The 15,025-nt window shown below is 39.8% G+C and overlaps 1 protein-coding gene across 1 annotated transcript in view; it reads right to left on the reverse strand.

Annotated features, from left to right (window-relative positions):
- Nucleotides 1-14,768, reverse strand: part of LOC139698032 (nephrin-like) — a 663,871-nt gene extending 649,103 nt beyond the window's left edge. The window contains 1 exon segment of the mRNA XM_071596891.1: nt 14,501-14,768. Within this exon segment, the coding sequence (XP_071452992.1) occupies nt 14,501-14,768 (268 nt within the window).
- Nucleotides 14,769-15,025: the final 257 nt, after the last annotated feature.

Genomic DNA, 15,025 nt, shown 5'->3' on the forward strand with positions numbered 1-15,025 from the left:
GTAGAGATGAGAGGCTTGAAAATATTAGAGACAGTAGACTCAGAAAGCTTGTAATGCTGAAACATGACTTTCATGCTAATTGCACCATTGTGAGGAAATAATTCTTTCTCCAAATTACTGGGATGTAAGGGTGAGGGGTTAAAACTTTTCTACGTGACTCGTGCTATTGTGGGAAGGGGTAGGAAAGATAACATAAATCCGTTTCAGCCTTTTTTCACCCAAACCTCCCGCCCTCGCAGCCAAACGGCTGAACACATTAAGGAGAAAGGCTGAAAGAGTAAGAGGGAGATTGAGCTATGATAAAAGGAAAGGAAAGGGAGGGGATCGGATTGTTGTGGTCGGAAAAAGATGGCCGAGTTCAGTCGGTGACAGGGGGCCGGATGACGGAGGGGTGGAAGAGAGATGGGGTTCCAGAACGTAATTTTACCCAAGGATAGAGGCGAATTATGAGAACGATTTGAGAGATTAGGGGAGCGCGGTTCTTTGAATGTTATAGCATGCGAAAAACGAGAGGGGTTTATAATACGAAAGGATAAGGCCCACTTGATGAGTCGTCGCGGACAAAGAACACGGGAAGGGTTGACAGGGCGCCGAGGGAGATTCGCGCTCATTTTCGCGAAAATGCCATTAGCGATTCAATAGAGTCCGTAGATTGGAAATCAGACAACCTTTAAAAATTCACTCTGTGATATCTCTGAATAATTATGTTTTTTGGAGATCTTAAGCACGCACAATGGATGAAGGTGGTCTGAATTTATTTTGAAGAAACTAATGCTGGTATCCATTAAGCCTGCATAAACTATTCTAAAGCAACCTTCTTTGCGACTTATCAGAGAAAACGTGTCATTCCACCATTTTATCCACAAGAAGATAATGCATGCAATATTACGACTTAACTATGACGAAGAATATATACATATTATGTACTTCAAGTGCTCTTGAAGGTATTCACTACATTTATTTCGATCAAAGTAAAACGCTACTGAGTACACTGAAATCCGCTTCCACCCATATCTTAATTAGCAGCAACAAACCCTAAATAAATAAAGAAGTTTGCTACACTGCAAGCAATGCTGAGTTTTTAAAAATCTCATACATGCAAAATTCAACCAATCAACATTCAACAGAGTTCTACTTTTAAAGTTAAATTATAAGCCAAATTATTAACAATGAGAAGAAAAAATGCATGATATAACTGGAAAACAAAATCAAGAGAGAGCATTTTCTATTCTGAAATATTTTTTAACATATCTAGAAAAACTTTGAGAGCAAATTGTTGTTCTTTTGGAATAAATTGTATTTCCTCTTTCCCTGCGATTTGCAATGAATTAATATTATCCAACAAATGGAAACTGAATTCTATAAAGCTAAATGCTACGTATACATTAATTCTTTTTCTTGCGTCTAAAAAGGGGTATGAGATTCTATATCGGCAAATGTGACATGTACATCAAGTCTTTCTCTAATATCTCTCCAAAAGGACATGAAATGCTAAGATACAAATTTTTACCATATGTGCTATGGCGAAATGCACCAACCAAAATGCTATTTATAACGAGTACTGAAGGCATTTAAATATAAATTTATTCTCAGTTCCATTTTTTAGTTGTGTAGAAAATGGTTGTAATTTTCCTCAACCTTAAATCAATATTTCCCCCTTAGATTGGAACCTCCGAAAAAGAGCTGTAAAAATTACTCAGTTTTCAGAAATCAATTCATGGTCTGTTTTATCCGTTTGAGGCAGCCTCCACCAATTGATCACCACAATCATTCCATTTCAATCTCTCGAATCGACAGAGAGAGGGGGAAGGGTGAACGAGAGAAAGGAAGAGGAAATAAAACTTTCGACGAACGCGGGAAGATGGCTTCGCCTCATCTAACGGGGCCCTTTCGCTCCTCCAACTTCCCCAGCCTCTAAAATGCCTTTTAGTCCTCATTCTCCCTGGTGAGATGGAAGACTTCGGGGGGGGGGGGATGAGAAGGAGTGGGGGCAACGTGGGTGGCACGCCTTATGTTACCCCTATACCACCACCTCCTTGCACAGCTGCCGTCGCCTTCTATGGAGCCGAAAGGCTCATTTGAGTCGTCGTCCTCTTCCTATATAGGATAGCGATTTCACCGGAATGACGAGGGCTGGGAGGGTGTGGGATTGGAGATGGGGTGGTAGGCGTGGAAGGGGGAGAAGGAAGGAGAAAAATGTATGAAAAAGTGGTGGATAAAACGTCTCGAAGAAAGAAGACATAGGACTTTCGCTCCCCTGCCTCATTCCACTCTCCCTCTTACGGCTTTGCGCCATCACTCAGGAGGGTGAGAGTCAATCGCGGAGAATTGAGTTCGGGAGGACGGGGCCACCTCCCCCTCAATCCCGCGGTTTCCACCCGGCGGCAGTGTGGTCCACTTCCGCGCGCCAACTTCTTCAACGTCGTCCTCCTACTCTTCCTTCCTTGTCAGCCTACTCTTCAGTCTCCTCCTACACAGGTGCTCATTCCTGCATACATTGCCAAATCCCCAATACGCGAAGGCAAAAACGTAGGACGTCTTCATTCCGACCAGTCCTCCTTCCTCAGCGTCTTCGAATGACAACTGAAGTGTCTCTTTTGTCGTCACATCCCTAACAATTGAATCCTTAAGGCGCCCATCATTAAGCTACCGTTTAGCATTCAAGTCTTTATCTGACGAAGGTAAGAGAAATGTCTTCTGGAAACAAATACCACAGCGTACGTTTCAATAACACGTGATCGAGTTTTAAGTGCGATTTTCTTTCTAATACTAATTGATTTCGAAAGTAGGAGCAAAATAATACCAAATATATGAGTTTATTGAAGGACTAAAGTCGTTTCGCAAGATGTACCACGCCATTTATATTATATGTCGGGTTGATAACACCTTTCTTGCATCGGAGATTAAAATTAAACCGTAACTTTCAGGTCAGCCCACAAGAGGGTGCCTGTCGTACTTGCTACACGGTCTGGAATTTATTAAAAATATTTAATATGTATGGACGCCTCTATTTAAATGGAAAATTTGAGCGCCTATGAATCAAAGTTTTCAAATAAGATATTTATGGGAAAAACACTAATTTCTAACTTCTGCTCAAAAGATAAATAACAACTGTATACCTGTATATAACCATTTCTAAAGAGCGACGATACACGAGTGTTTAGTTTCTCTCATAATATTTACTTTGATTTTTTCGCTGAAGTCTGGGCCCATTATTAATAAGAAAATATCTAGTTCGATCGAAATAATTAGGAAGATTTTTGCAGAAACATTATGGATTCAAAATGCACTTACAGTCACAAATCACTGTATCTTGGATATTTCTCTATTATAGACTTTTCCATGCCACTTATACACGAAAAGAGACTTAAAAATGCATACTTAATACACCACGTAAAGGTGAATCAATGGAGAGACAATTATATCACGGATCAAAAAAGACAGGAAAAGGGGAAGGGTTTTTAAGGACTACCCTATTGATGAGCATTTTCAAAGATAACCCTTTCCCTGTAATTGAGCATAAAAGAGGTATTATTTTTCTCATTACGAGGAAAAGGGTCCAGTATAGGTAAAAGAATGAAGAATTGGAAATAAAGGATCCACCCTATATCTTTTCTGGGGAGAATTTGACTCTTTCAAGAATCTAATAAAAATACAATTACTAATCTTGAGCCTTTTAAGAACTCAATCTATCGGAAATTAATTACTTTTCCGTCCCGGTGGAGAGAATTTGTATATTCATGGATTTTATACTAATAAGCAGTAGGCTTAGGCTAGTCTTTTAATTTACCCAGGAACTACACATAAATTATTCTTAAATAGCATGGAATAGAATATTCTTAGACTTCAAGCTATGTATTGTAGTATCTCAATATTTGCTCTTCTCCTACCATGCTTATTAACTAATTGCTTGTTTTCCGTACAATTTATTTTCTCTACTTTATCAACACCCAATCACCCAAAGCCTAAAATCTTCGCCAATCCTTGTTCCTCAACTATCAAATTTCCGAGAATTCAAATTTCCAAAAAGACGCTCCATATTTAAGTTTCGACTTTTCTTTTCTTCAAACCTTTGCTTAGGTTTCTGTCATCAACCCCCACATTTTTGTACACATTTCTTTGCTTAACGAAATCCTCTGTTGATGTCCCAATCACCATGCTCACATTCCTCTAGAAAACTTTCTAAATAGGTGAACTCCTCTACCGATACTACTAAATGGGCTCATGCTTAATGTTTATCCATAATGATTCTACAATTTCCTCAGAAATGATTGTAACCCTATGCCAGACTATATAACAATCACTTGATCATCCGCAAATATAACTAACTGGAGATCAAGGTGGTGCCGTAGCTCGTCGGTCGGAGGCGACGTTAAGATGTGCACCCTTTGGCGTAATTCGTTAAGAGTAGGCTAATGCCGACGCCGGTTTTCTCTCCACCCTTTCTTCTTTTCCATCCTTCTCTTTTGGCGCAAATGACTTCATCTGTCGGTCACCTTCCCTAACACTACTACCACTAATATTCCAGATTTGAAGAGTAACCCGCCCACTGTCACTCTTGCATCCAGCTCTTCCTATTCCTCTCTTATTATGTCCTTCTCATATACGTACCACATATATTGAACAGAATGGGGTCTTAGTAGGAACTTCCCCACCATAATTCCCGCCTAGCTGCCTATCCTGATTTCCATTTTCTATCTGTATCTTCAAAGTCTTACATATTAACAGGCTTCAGATAAATCTCCTCAGTCTAGCCCTATCTTCCACAAAATGTCTAATAATGGTGCCCAGTTTACCCTGAACATGCATAACGTGTTTTCATAATCTATGAAGTATGTATATAATACGAGTATGTGCGTCTTTCTCATTCTCTATAGTACTCACGCCTGTCTATTCTCTTTCGAAATTCAAATTGATATTGTTCAAATATCTAATTTATTTTTCCTTATTCTTATGTTGATACCCCGTAATAGTAAATAATACGTAAATTTACCGCACTTGAGACCAAAATTATCTTTAAAGTGTTTATGTCTCTTTTTGGGGTCATAATTAATACTGGTTTAAGAAATTTTTCTGACAAAATTTATCCATCATAATTCCTGCAAAGGAGCCCATACATATCGGAATTAGATCGAGTTCAGCGGAGGGGGCTAGATTTGTCAAATATTGTTATGAATAACGCAGTAGCGTAACTACTTTGCTAGAAAATTTAGGCTAGAATTCTCTCACGCAGCGGCGTTTACAATATAGATTAAACTTTTTAAAAACATTTAAAGATGGGTCCTTTCCGATGTCGTCAAGAACATAATACGAATCCAACGTATTACGGGCGGAGGGATCACGAATATAAGATTAGAGAGATAGACTGCAAGACTGACAGGTATAAATGATCATTTTTTCCAAGAACAATAAGAGACCAGAATGCTTGTAATCGAAATCCCCCAGGAGTCAGCTCGACACAATAAGTATTAACCTTCAAGGTAGGGACTGCGCATGGTTATACGAATATATTTATATATATTTTTTACAGGTTCCCCCCAGCTATCCCCATCCATTTGAAAAACCCTAACCCCATCATCCCTTACCTTTTCCTCCTGGTTCTGTACTCCCTGTCACACACCTTTTTGGTGGCTCGCAGGGTATTGGTGTAGATGTAGATATCTTTATTTCTTGTTTGCCATATTTTTTTTCGAATTTCTCGGGGATATTTTCTATTCCCACACTATTATTCGATTTAATTACCATTCATGCCTTTTTTATCTCTCATATAAATATTTCTGGTCCTAAACTATCGTTATCGACATCGTATTCCTTTTCTGTTTTCAAACTTATTGGTCTATTGCCTTTGCCATCTAGTTATATATCTCCATACATATTCATACGCCTCCATGCAATCCAACCATCTTCTTAGAGCCACTTTGATTTATATTTTTAAAATTTGGATCTATAATATTGAAAGTGAAATTGCTTTCTTATATCCTGAGAGACCTTTCTTCTTCCAGTATCGTACGTTCATTTTACTATTTCTAAAGACTATTTCCTCGCATTGATGTTTCCACCATGTTTCCTTCGCCCTACTAGTTCTCACTTACAGTCTCCTCAATCGATTGGTTGGCTATTCGCACTTTTCTCTACCTGATAAATTTGTAGTATTCAAAACATAAAACTATTGTTTGTGTGGCTCTCGATACTGCCATACCGCTGTTAATATAATACAATATAGGTTAACCTCAGCAATTCTCTGAGTAAAGGTGTCACGTTAAAAACTCTATTGAGAAAATCAACGGGAACCACCTGAATTATTTATCCTATAAATTATGATGGACATTAGAAAAGAAATGAGTCATGACAACTACGGGACTCGACACACTGTGCCATGCGTCACACTCAGTAGTGGAAGAGGCAAGGCTTCCGCGGTCGTTGTTTCACAAAATTCTTGCCATGCAAAAGCAACAGTAGCAGTACAAAAACACAGAAGTAGACCGAAAAAAATATAATAGGTTATTTTAATTTTAGGATTACGTTCAGATAAGGAAAATACAGGGTGGAAGATGGTGCGGGGAAACATGTATATTTTAGGGCTTTATAAGACCAAATGGAAGAATATTGGGGATTGATTGATCGAAAGCCATTCTGTAGCCTAGAGCGTAGGGGAAGAGGTGGGGAGAGGTGGCAATAGTATTGAATTAATATATAACAAGAAGCGTAGTAAACATTCAGTGGGTGAGTGATAGAATGGTATTTGTTGATGTAAAAGCTAAACAAACGACTTGGTCATTATTCAAGTCTATATGCCAATAAGAAATCATAGGGAGGAAGAAATAGATAGGGCACACGATAAATTAGAGGAAATGAACGCGGGTGCACCGGAAAGGAAATATTTCATTAAGATGAGGTCTTAAAACGTGAGTGCAGGCAAAAAGAGAGATCACAGTGAGGTAGGGAACCGCGATTAAGGAACAAGGACTGGCCGCGCGAAGAAAGCTATACATTTCTGCTAGATACAGGATTTAGTCACAACGGCCACTTGCTTTGAGCATCGCAACAGACGTAGGTATCGAGGAAAATACCCGAGAATTCAAAGGCACATCAGTAAGACTAATTATGTTTATGCGCGGATAAATGGATAGCATAATTTATTAACACAGTTTCCCGGTAGTGAATATGGATTCAGATCGTGATTTAGTACAACTGAAGGTGGCGTCAGATTCAAGAGGATAAAACAGGCAAGAGGGATAAGAAATAGAATGTAAAACGTAACCCGGGACAAAAAGGATAGAGTATCTGCGGGCTGTCAAGAAAATTGTGGGTGAGGACTGAGGGATGAGGGCAATAGAAGAAAAATGCGGACGTATCAGAAAATGAATACTGAAAGCCGCAAACTAAACCATACGTACAATAAATAGGAAAAGATAAACGATGCATCCGATGGATTACAGACGAAAAGATCAGAAATATACATGAGGGATATATATATATATATATATATATATATATATATATATATATATATATATATATATATATGGAACAATATAAAGTATTAGGTGGAAGAAATTACAGACAGATGTGTTATAGAATGAGGATGGAATCTAATAGGGGTACAGAAGCGTGGTGCATATTTGGTGAGAGCATACGAAAACTCATAAAACAGAGACTGAAAACTAATAAAGTGAAAGAAGCGTAGTAGAAGACGTAGTGTGAGGATATAGAAAATTTACAAAGGAAAAGTGAAATAAGTTTGCTGTGCAAGAAATCATTCGGAAATGAAAATGGAAATACCAAGCAAACTACAAAAGATAATTCAGAAAAAATATTAATTAAACCAGTAAAGATTCAAGAGAGTTAGGAAAAATACACAGAGAAAATATGTGACAAAGATATTGGGCCACTAAGCTTAAGCTTAAAAATAAAATATAATGTGGATAAGAATAACTTAGGGTCAGGAATACTTAATTTTAGAATATAAAGAGAATTAATGAAATTAAAATCAAATAATTCCGAAAGATTTCGTAGGATCAGTGTTAGCTTCCTTCTCAAAAAAAGAGCAGTACTATACGGGAACCAAAGAATAATATGTTTAATTACACACCCAGTTAAAATTGCCGTTAATCTTAGGTTAATCGATAAGACGTTTAAAAGAAGTGCGATCAATTTGGGTTCAGGAAAGGGAGAGGCACGCGTGATATCATAGTAGTATTGATGTCACGTACAAGTGGGAATATAAAATGCAAGTATGATGTATGTTTTAGCATCGAAAATTGCGAAAAAGCCTTCGGTTTTGACATAATGGCTGAAATTTTACGAATGTGTCGCAGAAGGTATCACCACATTGAAGGATAGTAGACCTATCAGCAACCTGCTCATACTTATTACTGCTCAAATAGCGTAGCGGATGGAGAGTTGGGATGGGCATGGTTAGAAAGAGACGCTAGGCAGCAGTTACGGCGATACAGAAAATTTGCAAAGGAAAGGCTCGTATTATTATTAACGGTACTTTTCAATGTAATGTGGAGTTAATTACCATGGAACCACCATTAATGATAGGGGTAAATTCATTGAGAAAATAATAAATTCAGTTAGTTCTGTGACAAATCACGTTTAGGTAGCCAGTCAGCCAAGGGTGAACAGTAATACTAAGCGTAACATATAACCAGAATGACAAATGACATGATAATAAGTGTATAAAACTAGAACTATGAGGTTTTTGAATAAGAGAAAGGATTAGTAAAAATTTAATATTGTAGGGCAGAAGCTATAGAGTGTGTGGCAGTTTAACTATCCTCGCTGTATTTTGAACCAAGATAGTCAAGTTAGCATTTTGTATATTTGTATATTTTTTAGTATCCTACAAGCCAACGCTAGGGTTTGTTAGGGGCATCAAACTTCGGCGAAGAAGCTTTTACAAAGATCGAGGAGTTAATGATAGAGACGCTGAGTAAGGGAAGGAATATGATCTTTGGAGCAATATTATGAGACGTCCTTGGATCATTTTGAAATTTTTGGCTTGGAAATCGGATGGAAAGGAAGAAATGGGCGGGAAGTAAAATAAAAGAGGAAGTGATATGGAGAGGCAGGAGAGTGAATTTTGGCAGAAATCCAAAGGAGGTAGGAAAAGTAGATGCAGAGAATTTTGATTGGCGATGGTATACTGAAGACTACGAAAGCGAGGAGACCATCCGGGTCGTGTGGAAAGGGAAGGAAAGTGATAGGTATGTTGAAAGAAATGAAGGGAAGAAAGGTACACAAGGAATTAAAGAGGGGTTTATTGTAGTGCCGTGTACAAGGCTGTGTTCCGTAAGTAGAGTTAAATATTTTTATCATTGTTTAATCTGTGCCCATCCAATGCATATCTTAAACGGTTGAATCCCATTAATAATAATATGTAAAATCTGGTATAATATCAACTATACATTGGAACTAAAAAGCTTGAAAGATAAATACAGAACACACACCAATAAAGAAAATAAAACAGAAATACCCCTTTTAAATCGAGTAATGAAGGGCTCTGTAATTGATTTGGGATTCTATTTTATGGAATCGATAAGGGTCGAATTAGCAAATGAATAAAATACCAGATGGCTTGAGATGATGGGTTTACCGAGAATCAATGCATGTATGCTTTGGGAGAGAAAAAAGGAAGGAGAGACTTTTAATATGGGAAAATTTAAGAAACGAAAGACTTGAAACAGGTAAATTTAATGTGCATAGCTTGGAAGGTAACAACACCTTTTTATCTTAAGGAGGCCTATAATGTGACTACTATCATAACTGAATCTTTCCTGAAAAGAAATTATGTTATGGGACGATGCCGCTTGAACTTAATATGATTTACTGATTGTGAATAAAATGTTGGTCTTATAACCGTCTTAGATGAGAAGTTACTATAAATATCATCTTTGATTTTTCCTGGTCACAAAGAAGTTGCTCAAATTTATTCCACAAATCAATGTTGTAAGTGTATTTATTTTCATTTTAAAAATCACCTCGATTCGTACAATGAGCGCGAATAATAAAAAAATCAGTTCTAATACACCGCGTACACGAAAATAATACTCTTCTGATTACTTCCATTGTCTAAACTGTAATTGAACAAATTGGCAAAACATTCTAATTGAAATATATGGAAAAATTTAGGCTCAAAGGTTACCAAATAAATTTTAGCTATTTAGCATTTTAACAGTCGTTGCTATTATAAAGTTTATTACAATTGTATAAATTATATCTTTCATGCACCTATATTGAATTTCAAAAAGCCTATACGTATGTTACGTTACATGATAGTCTATTCATACGTTATTCGTATTAAAACGGTTATACATATCATTTAAAGGACATTTTTTACCCCTTGTTGCATTAGGTTCATTCGTGCCTTAAAAATTGGATATGTATTTTTTCTGCTTCTTAATATTTCTCTAACCTTGGTGGAATACATCAAATCGCGCATCCATATAGCATTTTGGCATTCCATTAGGTCTTATTCCAATCCTTTAAGAATTATCATGTCTTACGCAATAAATGACACCCTAAAGGTTAGTCAGTTTTTGACAATTTATTTTATTTTTTATGCCTCGTACCTTAGTGAGACTCCATAGGGTAACATAAATTAGACCCAGACTCGCCCGGTCAATCGAGCGGTACGGTAAGGTGGCAGGAAACATGGCCTGGGCGTGCTACCTGCTTAAGCTCCCACCTTGCCACCGAGCATCATCCACAGAAGGCAGATGAAGTGACCACAAAAGCTTCGGGGAATTGAATATTCAGCCTGATACTTCACCTTGCTGGTTTACAAATGGATATCATAGTCTACACAGATGCCCCTCTGGCAATGGACCGTGGGCGCTGGACCTTGGTCTGTCCTTAATATCAGATCAGCTATATGGTCGTTTCAATCATCTCCTACCCATCTATTTTGCATAGGGCAAAATAGCCCTGCGAGGAGTTGGCTTTTATGTATCATCGTACCTGTTCAGGTAAATATTTGTGTTTCGACAATACAGTCACCATGAAGAAAGGAAATGGGTTATGGTTTCAAGATCATAGTCTGTAGCTGTTTGTTGATATGAACAGCACACGTCTCGCTCCTTGAGCTGGAGATACGTCTCGACGGTCATCAATCTCAACCGACCGTCCATCACGGAGTGTACTCTTCTGAGATATATGCCTATGTGGACCACCTTGGCTGACCCAGGATATACTCATATATATCGGGTAGGTCCGGACGGGTTGACGGTTGGAAATTGCTAATCCTAACGGGTATACTTCCAGTGATTCTTCATGCAGATAAATTTTAGTATAGCTATGAGCAATCTACGACGCCAATGCGGCGTGGCCTTGACGTACCGCTACGAAACAGGATGTGATGCGGTGTTACGTCCCATCCAAACTCAATCTGACCGATGGGCCCTCACGTGCCGCACTCACCAATATGTGCGCCGGCTGTCTTGTCCTCCACCGTGAGTCACCGAATACCGAGCAAGTCTGATGCCTCACGCCAGCCTTCACGCCGGACTTCGCGGCTGGCCTGGTCAAAGGGAATAGGACGGTACCCGGCTTTCCACGTTTTTGCGGCCATTACTCCTACAACTGAAAAGCGTTGAGACTCATGCCAGTCGTACGCCGGGGTGGCTAAATCCTCTTACCGCCGACGCCTTCCGGAACCGAACGTTTTCACATGGAATGGGAGGGAGACAGTATGTATGCCTTCCGAGGAACTATTGATCACGTCTGGACACACTGGAGAGCACAGGAGTACGAAGATTGGGTACACCCAAAACTGTGGCCTATTCTGGAGCTGGGCAACGACACATCCATTTCGCTCTTGCCTTTAACGGACCTGCTGGTGGCGGCACATCCTGCCCGGACCCAATGTGTATGGCGAGCACCCGCACTCGTCCAATATGCGCTGCTGTAGGCCAGGATGGATGGCAAACACATATTAGGCGAATACGACACATAAGGGACCGTCGGCTAGATTGAATTCGGACGAGACGTACCATCATGTTTACAACCTAAGACCGTGCTACTTTTATGATGGCCAAATACATTTTGTTTCAGATTTGACACACAGAAAATAAATAACCATTTTTTTACTATGCATAGTGGGTATCACTGGGTGCCGAGTGCCGCTGGACCGTCGCGGTCGTCCTCCCGCTCAATACCATCCCAAGCTGCTCCCCCACGCGGAACCAGCCGTGAGTGGCCTCCTCCACCGGCATTGCAACCCTGGAGGTACCCGCCTTGGTATTGGCCTAGAGAGACAATTGCAGGCCCTCAAGGAATCGTAAGAGGCAGTGACTTATCTATCTCTCTCCCAACACCGACCGGCACCTGACTTTCCAAAGCTGAAGAGAGGGTGTGCTACCGCGTCCATCGAACTACCTTCGGATCAGGAAGTGAGAAATTTTCTATCCGCTCCCCGAGATTAGGCCACCAACCCCCACATGGTGCGACAAGACGTCAACCAGGCGAAATGCCCACTGTCACTCGCAGCTGAATGGGTCTCACTTCCCGATAGGACCAAGGAAACAGTACGCATTTGAGGCCGTATTTCAGTGGTTGCAGTGACGCATGTGGGGGAAGACGCGACTAAGCTCACGGTCTCCACTGAGCTATTATGACTGCTGAGAAACTTTCCGCCATCTCCCGCCACCATCATTCGCATGGTGGTCAGGTACCAGACATTTATAACTTGGGACGAAAACGACCAATGAGGCATAAGTGAACTGTTGATTTATGACTATTAAGATGATAAAAGACCTCTTTAACGTTAGATATTGGAGTAAATTTTAAAATAATACATCAATGGAAACCAAAATGTATCAAAATTCGTGCTTCTAAAGCATTTAAACTTCTTGAAAAAATTACTGTAGCGGAGTTTTGTTTGGACATGGTGAAAAATGTTAAATGGTAAACACCATGTCAAATATACTTTACCGCAAATGGTACTAAATATATTTTCTATAAACCAATTAAAATAAATCCGGCAGGACTCAATTATATTATGTCCACAATGATTTTATGTTGCATTTTGTAATCATCATGTGCAGAATATTCAAGCTCAAAGTGCTATAAAATTTGTCTAGGACTGAATTTAAGCGAACCAATGCCTTTCTAAATTGATAATCTCATTATTTAACTAAGGCCAAATATATTCTCACAAAAAAATAGTAACATTCATTTAACAATTAAAATATAAAATCTTATGAGCGCATTGACAAGCTTAATTTGTAATTTCTGAAATGGCTTCCTTTATTTAATTATATATTTAGCAGGTGACAATCATAGAATGTCAATTTGTAAGAGAGGGACTCAAGTTTCCTGCGTGGAATGGATCATAAAATAGACGCTACTCTTTACTTGATCACTAGAGGAACTTATTTGCTACTTCCTGATTAATGATCAAGTAATGTCATGAAAACAACTACATAGTATGCATCAAAACTGAACGCTTATTTTTAATTATCTTTTGACATTATGATCCTACAGTTCTTTCCTACCCCGCATCCAACAGACCCTACACCCTACCTTGCTATTGCTACACCCTACCCCGCATTCACACCCTACCTTGCTATTCCTACCCCCTACTTCCACTTCTATTCTCTCTTGTTCTCCACTACTTTCTTATCCGCCACTCCTTAAAGCAATCGCGCGGCGTGCACATGCATTCGCTTCTCCCAATCGTCCCTGAACAGCCTCAAAAATGTTCTGATGTGAAACACACCGAAGAAGATTACGTCTCCCGCACACGCGCGGTGACTTTTGTGAATAATCGCGCCCAGTTTCATAGCAAACTTGAAAATTTCATCATTTGCGAATAACAATTTGGCATGAAATTGAGCAATCAAAAGAACATAAATACTAGGAGTAAACCAGTATACCCTTTATAATTCACCAACTCTACAAGCTATGTTGTCCTAAGGGCAGTGGGGAGAGCAAATAAGGTAGGGTAATGGTTGGAATAATGCGACATATGAAGATAAGTTGAATAAATCAAAGACGGAGTGGGAACAGAGGGGATACTGAAACTTTATAGTGGATATTAAAACGAAGGGCCAAATTTTGGTTTATTTGTGAATGAGAAGGAAATATCTCCAACTGGAAGATTTCGCGCAATAAATTAAATAGGAGCACTTCTATCAAGTCGAATAGTATGAATCTAACATTGACTTACTGAAATACACATATTCACAGAATTTTATCGATGAGCCCGTGATAACGTTTTCCTCCTTTGTCGTGAAGCATAAAAGCTGAAGGACGGTATCCAGTCGACCAGTTTAGCATTTGCAAAAGGACGCACTGACTCCCGGTGCATTCGGCCAAAATTACCGATTGTTTGCGCAAATGGAGCAACCTCGGTTTACTAAGTGGTGCGAACGAAAGTCCGGAGGACTAGGGAGAATTTGACCCGAATTTCTGCATCATCCAAGCTGTTAAGAGGCCTTTACTTCCGGGAGGTTCGTTTAAATGTGCACGCCGAGGTTTTTGTGGAACTCCTTACCTGGTGCGTCGTCCGCATCCTCCTCGTTCTCGGCATTCCACGCGGCCGCTCCTTCATCCTCCCAGCTGTTCCCTCCAACCGCATCCTCCTCACCGACGTCCTCCCATTCCTCCCCCTCCCACGCATCCTCCTCCTCCTCTTCCTCCTCCAGCTCCCCGTCGTCCTCGCCCGTGCCTGCCTCCTGCGGGAGACACAGGTGTAGCAGGGAAGCAAAGATCACCAAGAAGGCCAGGCGACGACGATTGCTCAGCGCACGATACTTGGACATCTCGAACAGCGGAGTCACCGGATAGGCGAGTGGTCACCATTCAAAGAAAAACTCTTTCGGAGCACAATTCGTCTTCCTCCTCTTCCCCGTTTTCGACCAAGGTCGGTTTTTTTTTCTTTTCTTGATGGCTCTTCCCGATGTGGATGAAATGAATAAATAACGAATCTCACTCCTCCTGCTTCATGTCTCAGAAATTAGGTTTCAGAAAGTGTTTCACGATTAATTATTAAGTCAGGTGATAACCGCTATCCACTACA

This window comes from Hetaerina americana, unplaced genomic scaffold (genome assembly GCF_022747635.1).
Source record: "Hetaerina americana unplaced genomic scaffold, ioHetAmer1.1.p SCAF_8, whole genome shotgun sequence".
NCBI lineage: Eukaryota > Metazoa > Arthropoda > Insecta > Odonata > Calopterygidae > Hetaerina > Hetaerina americana.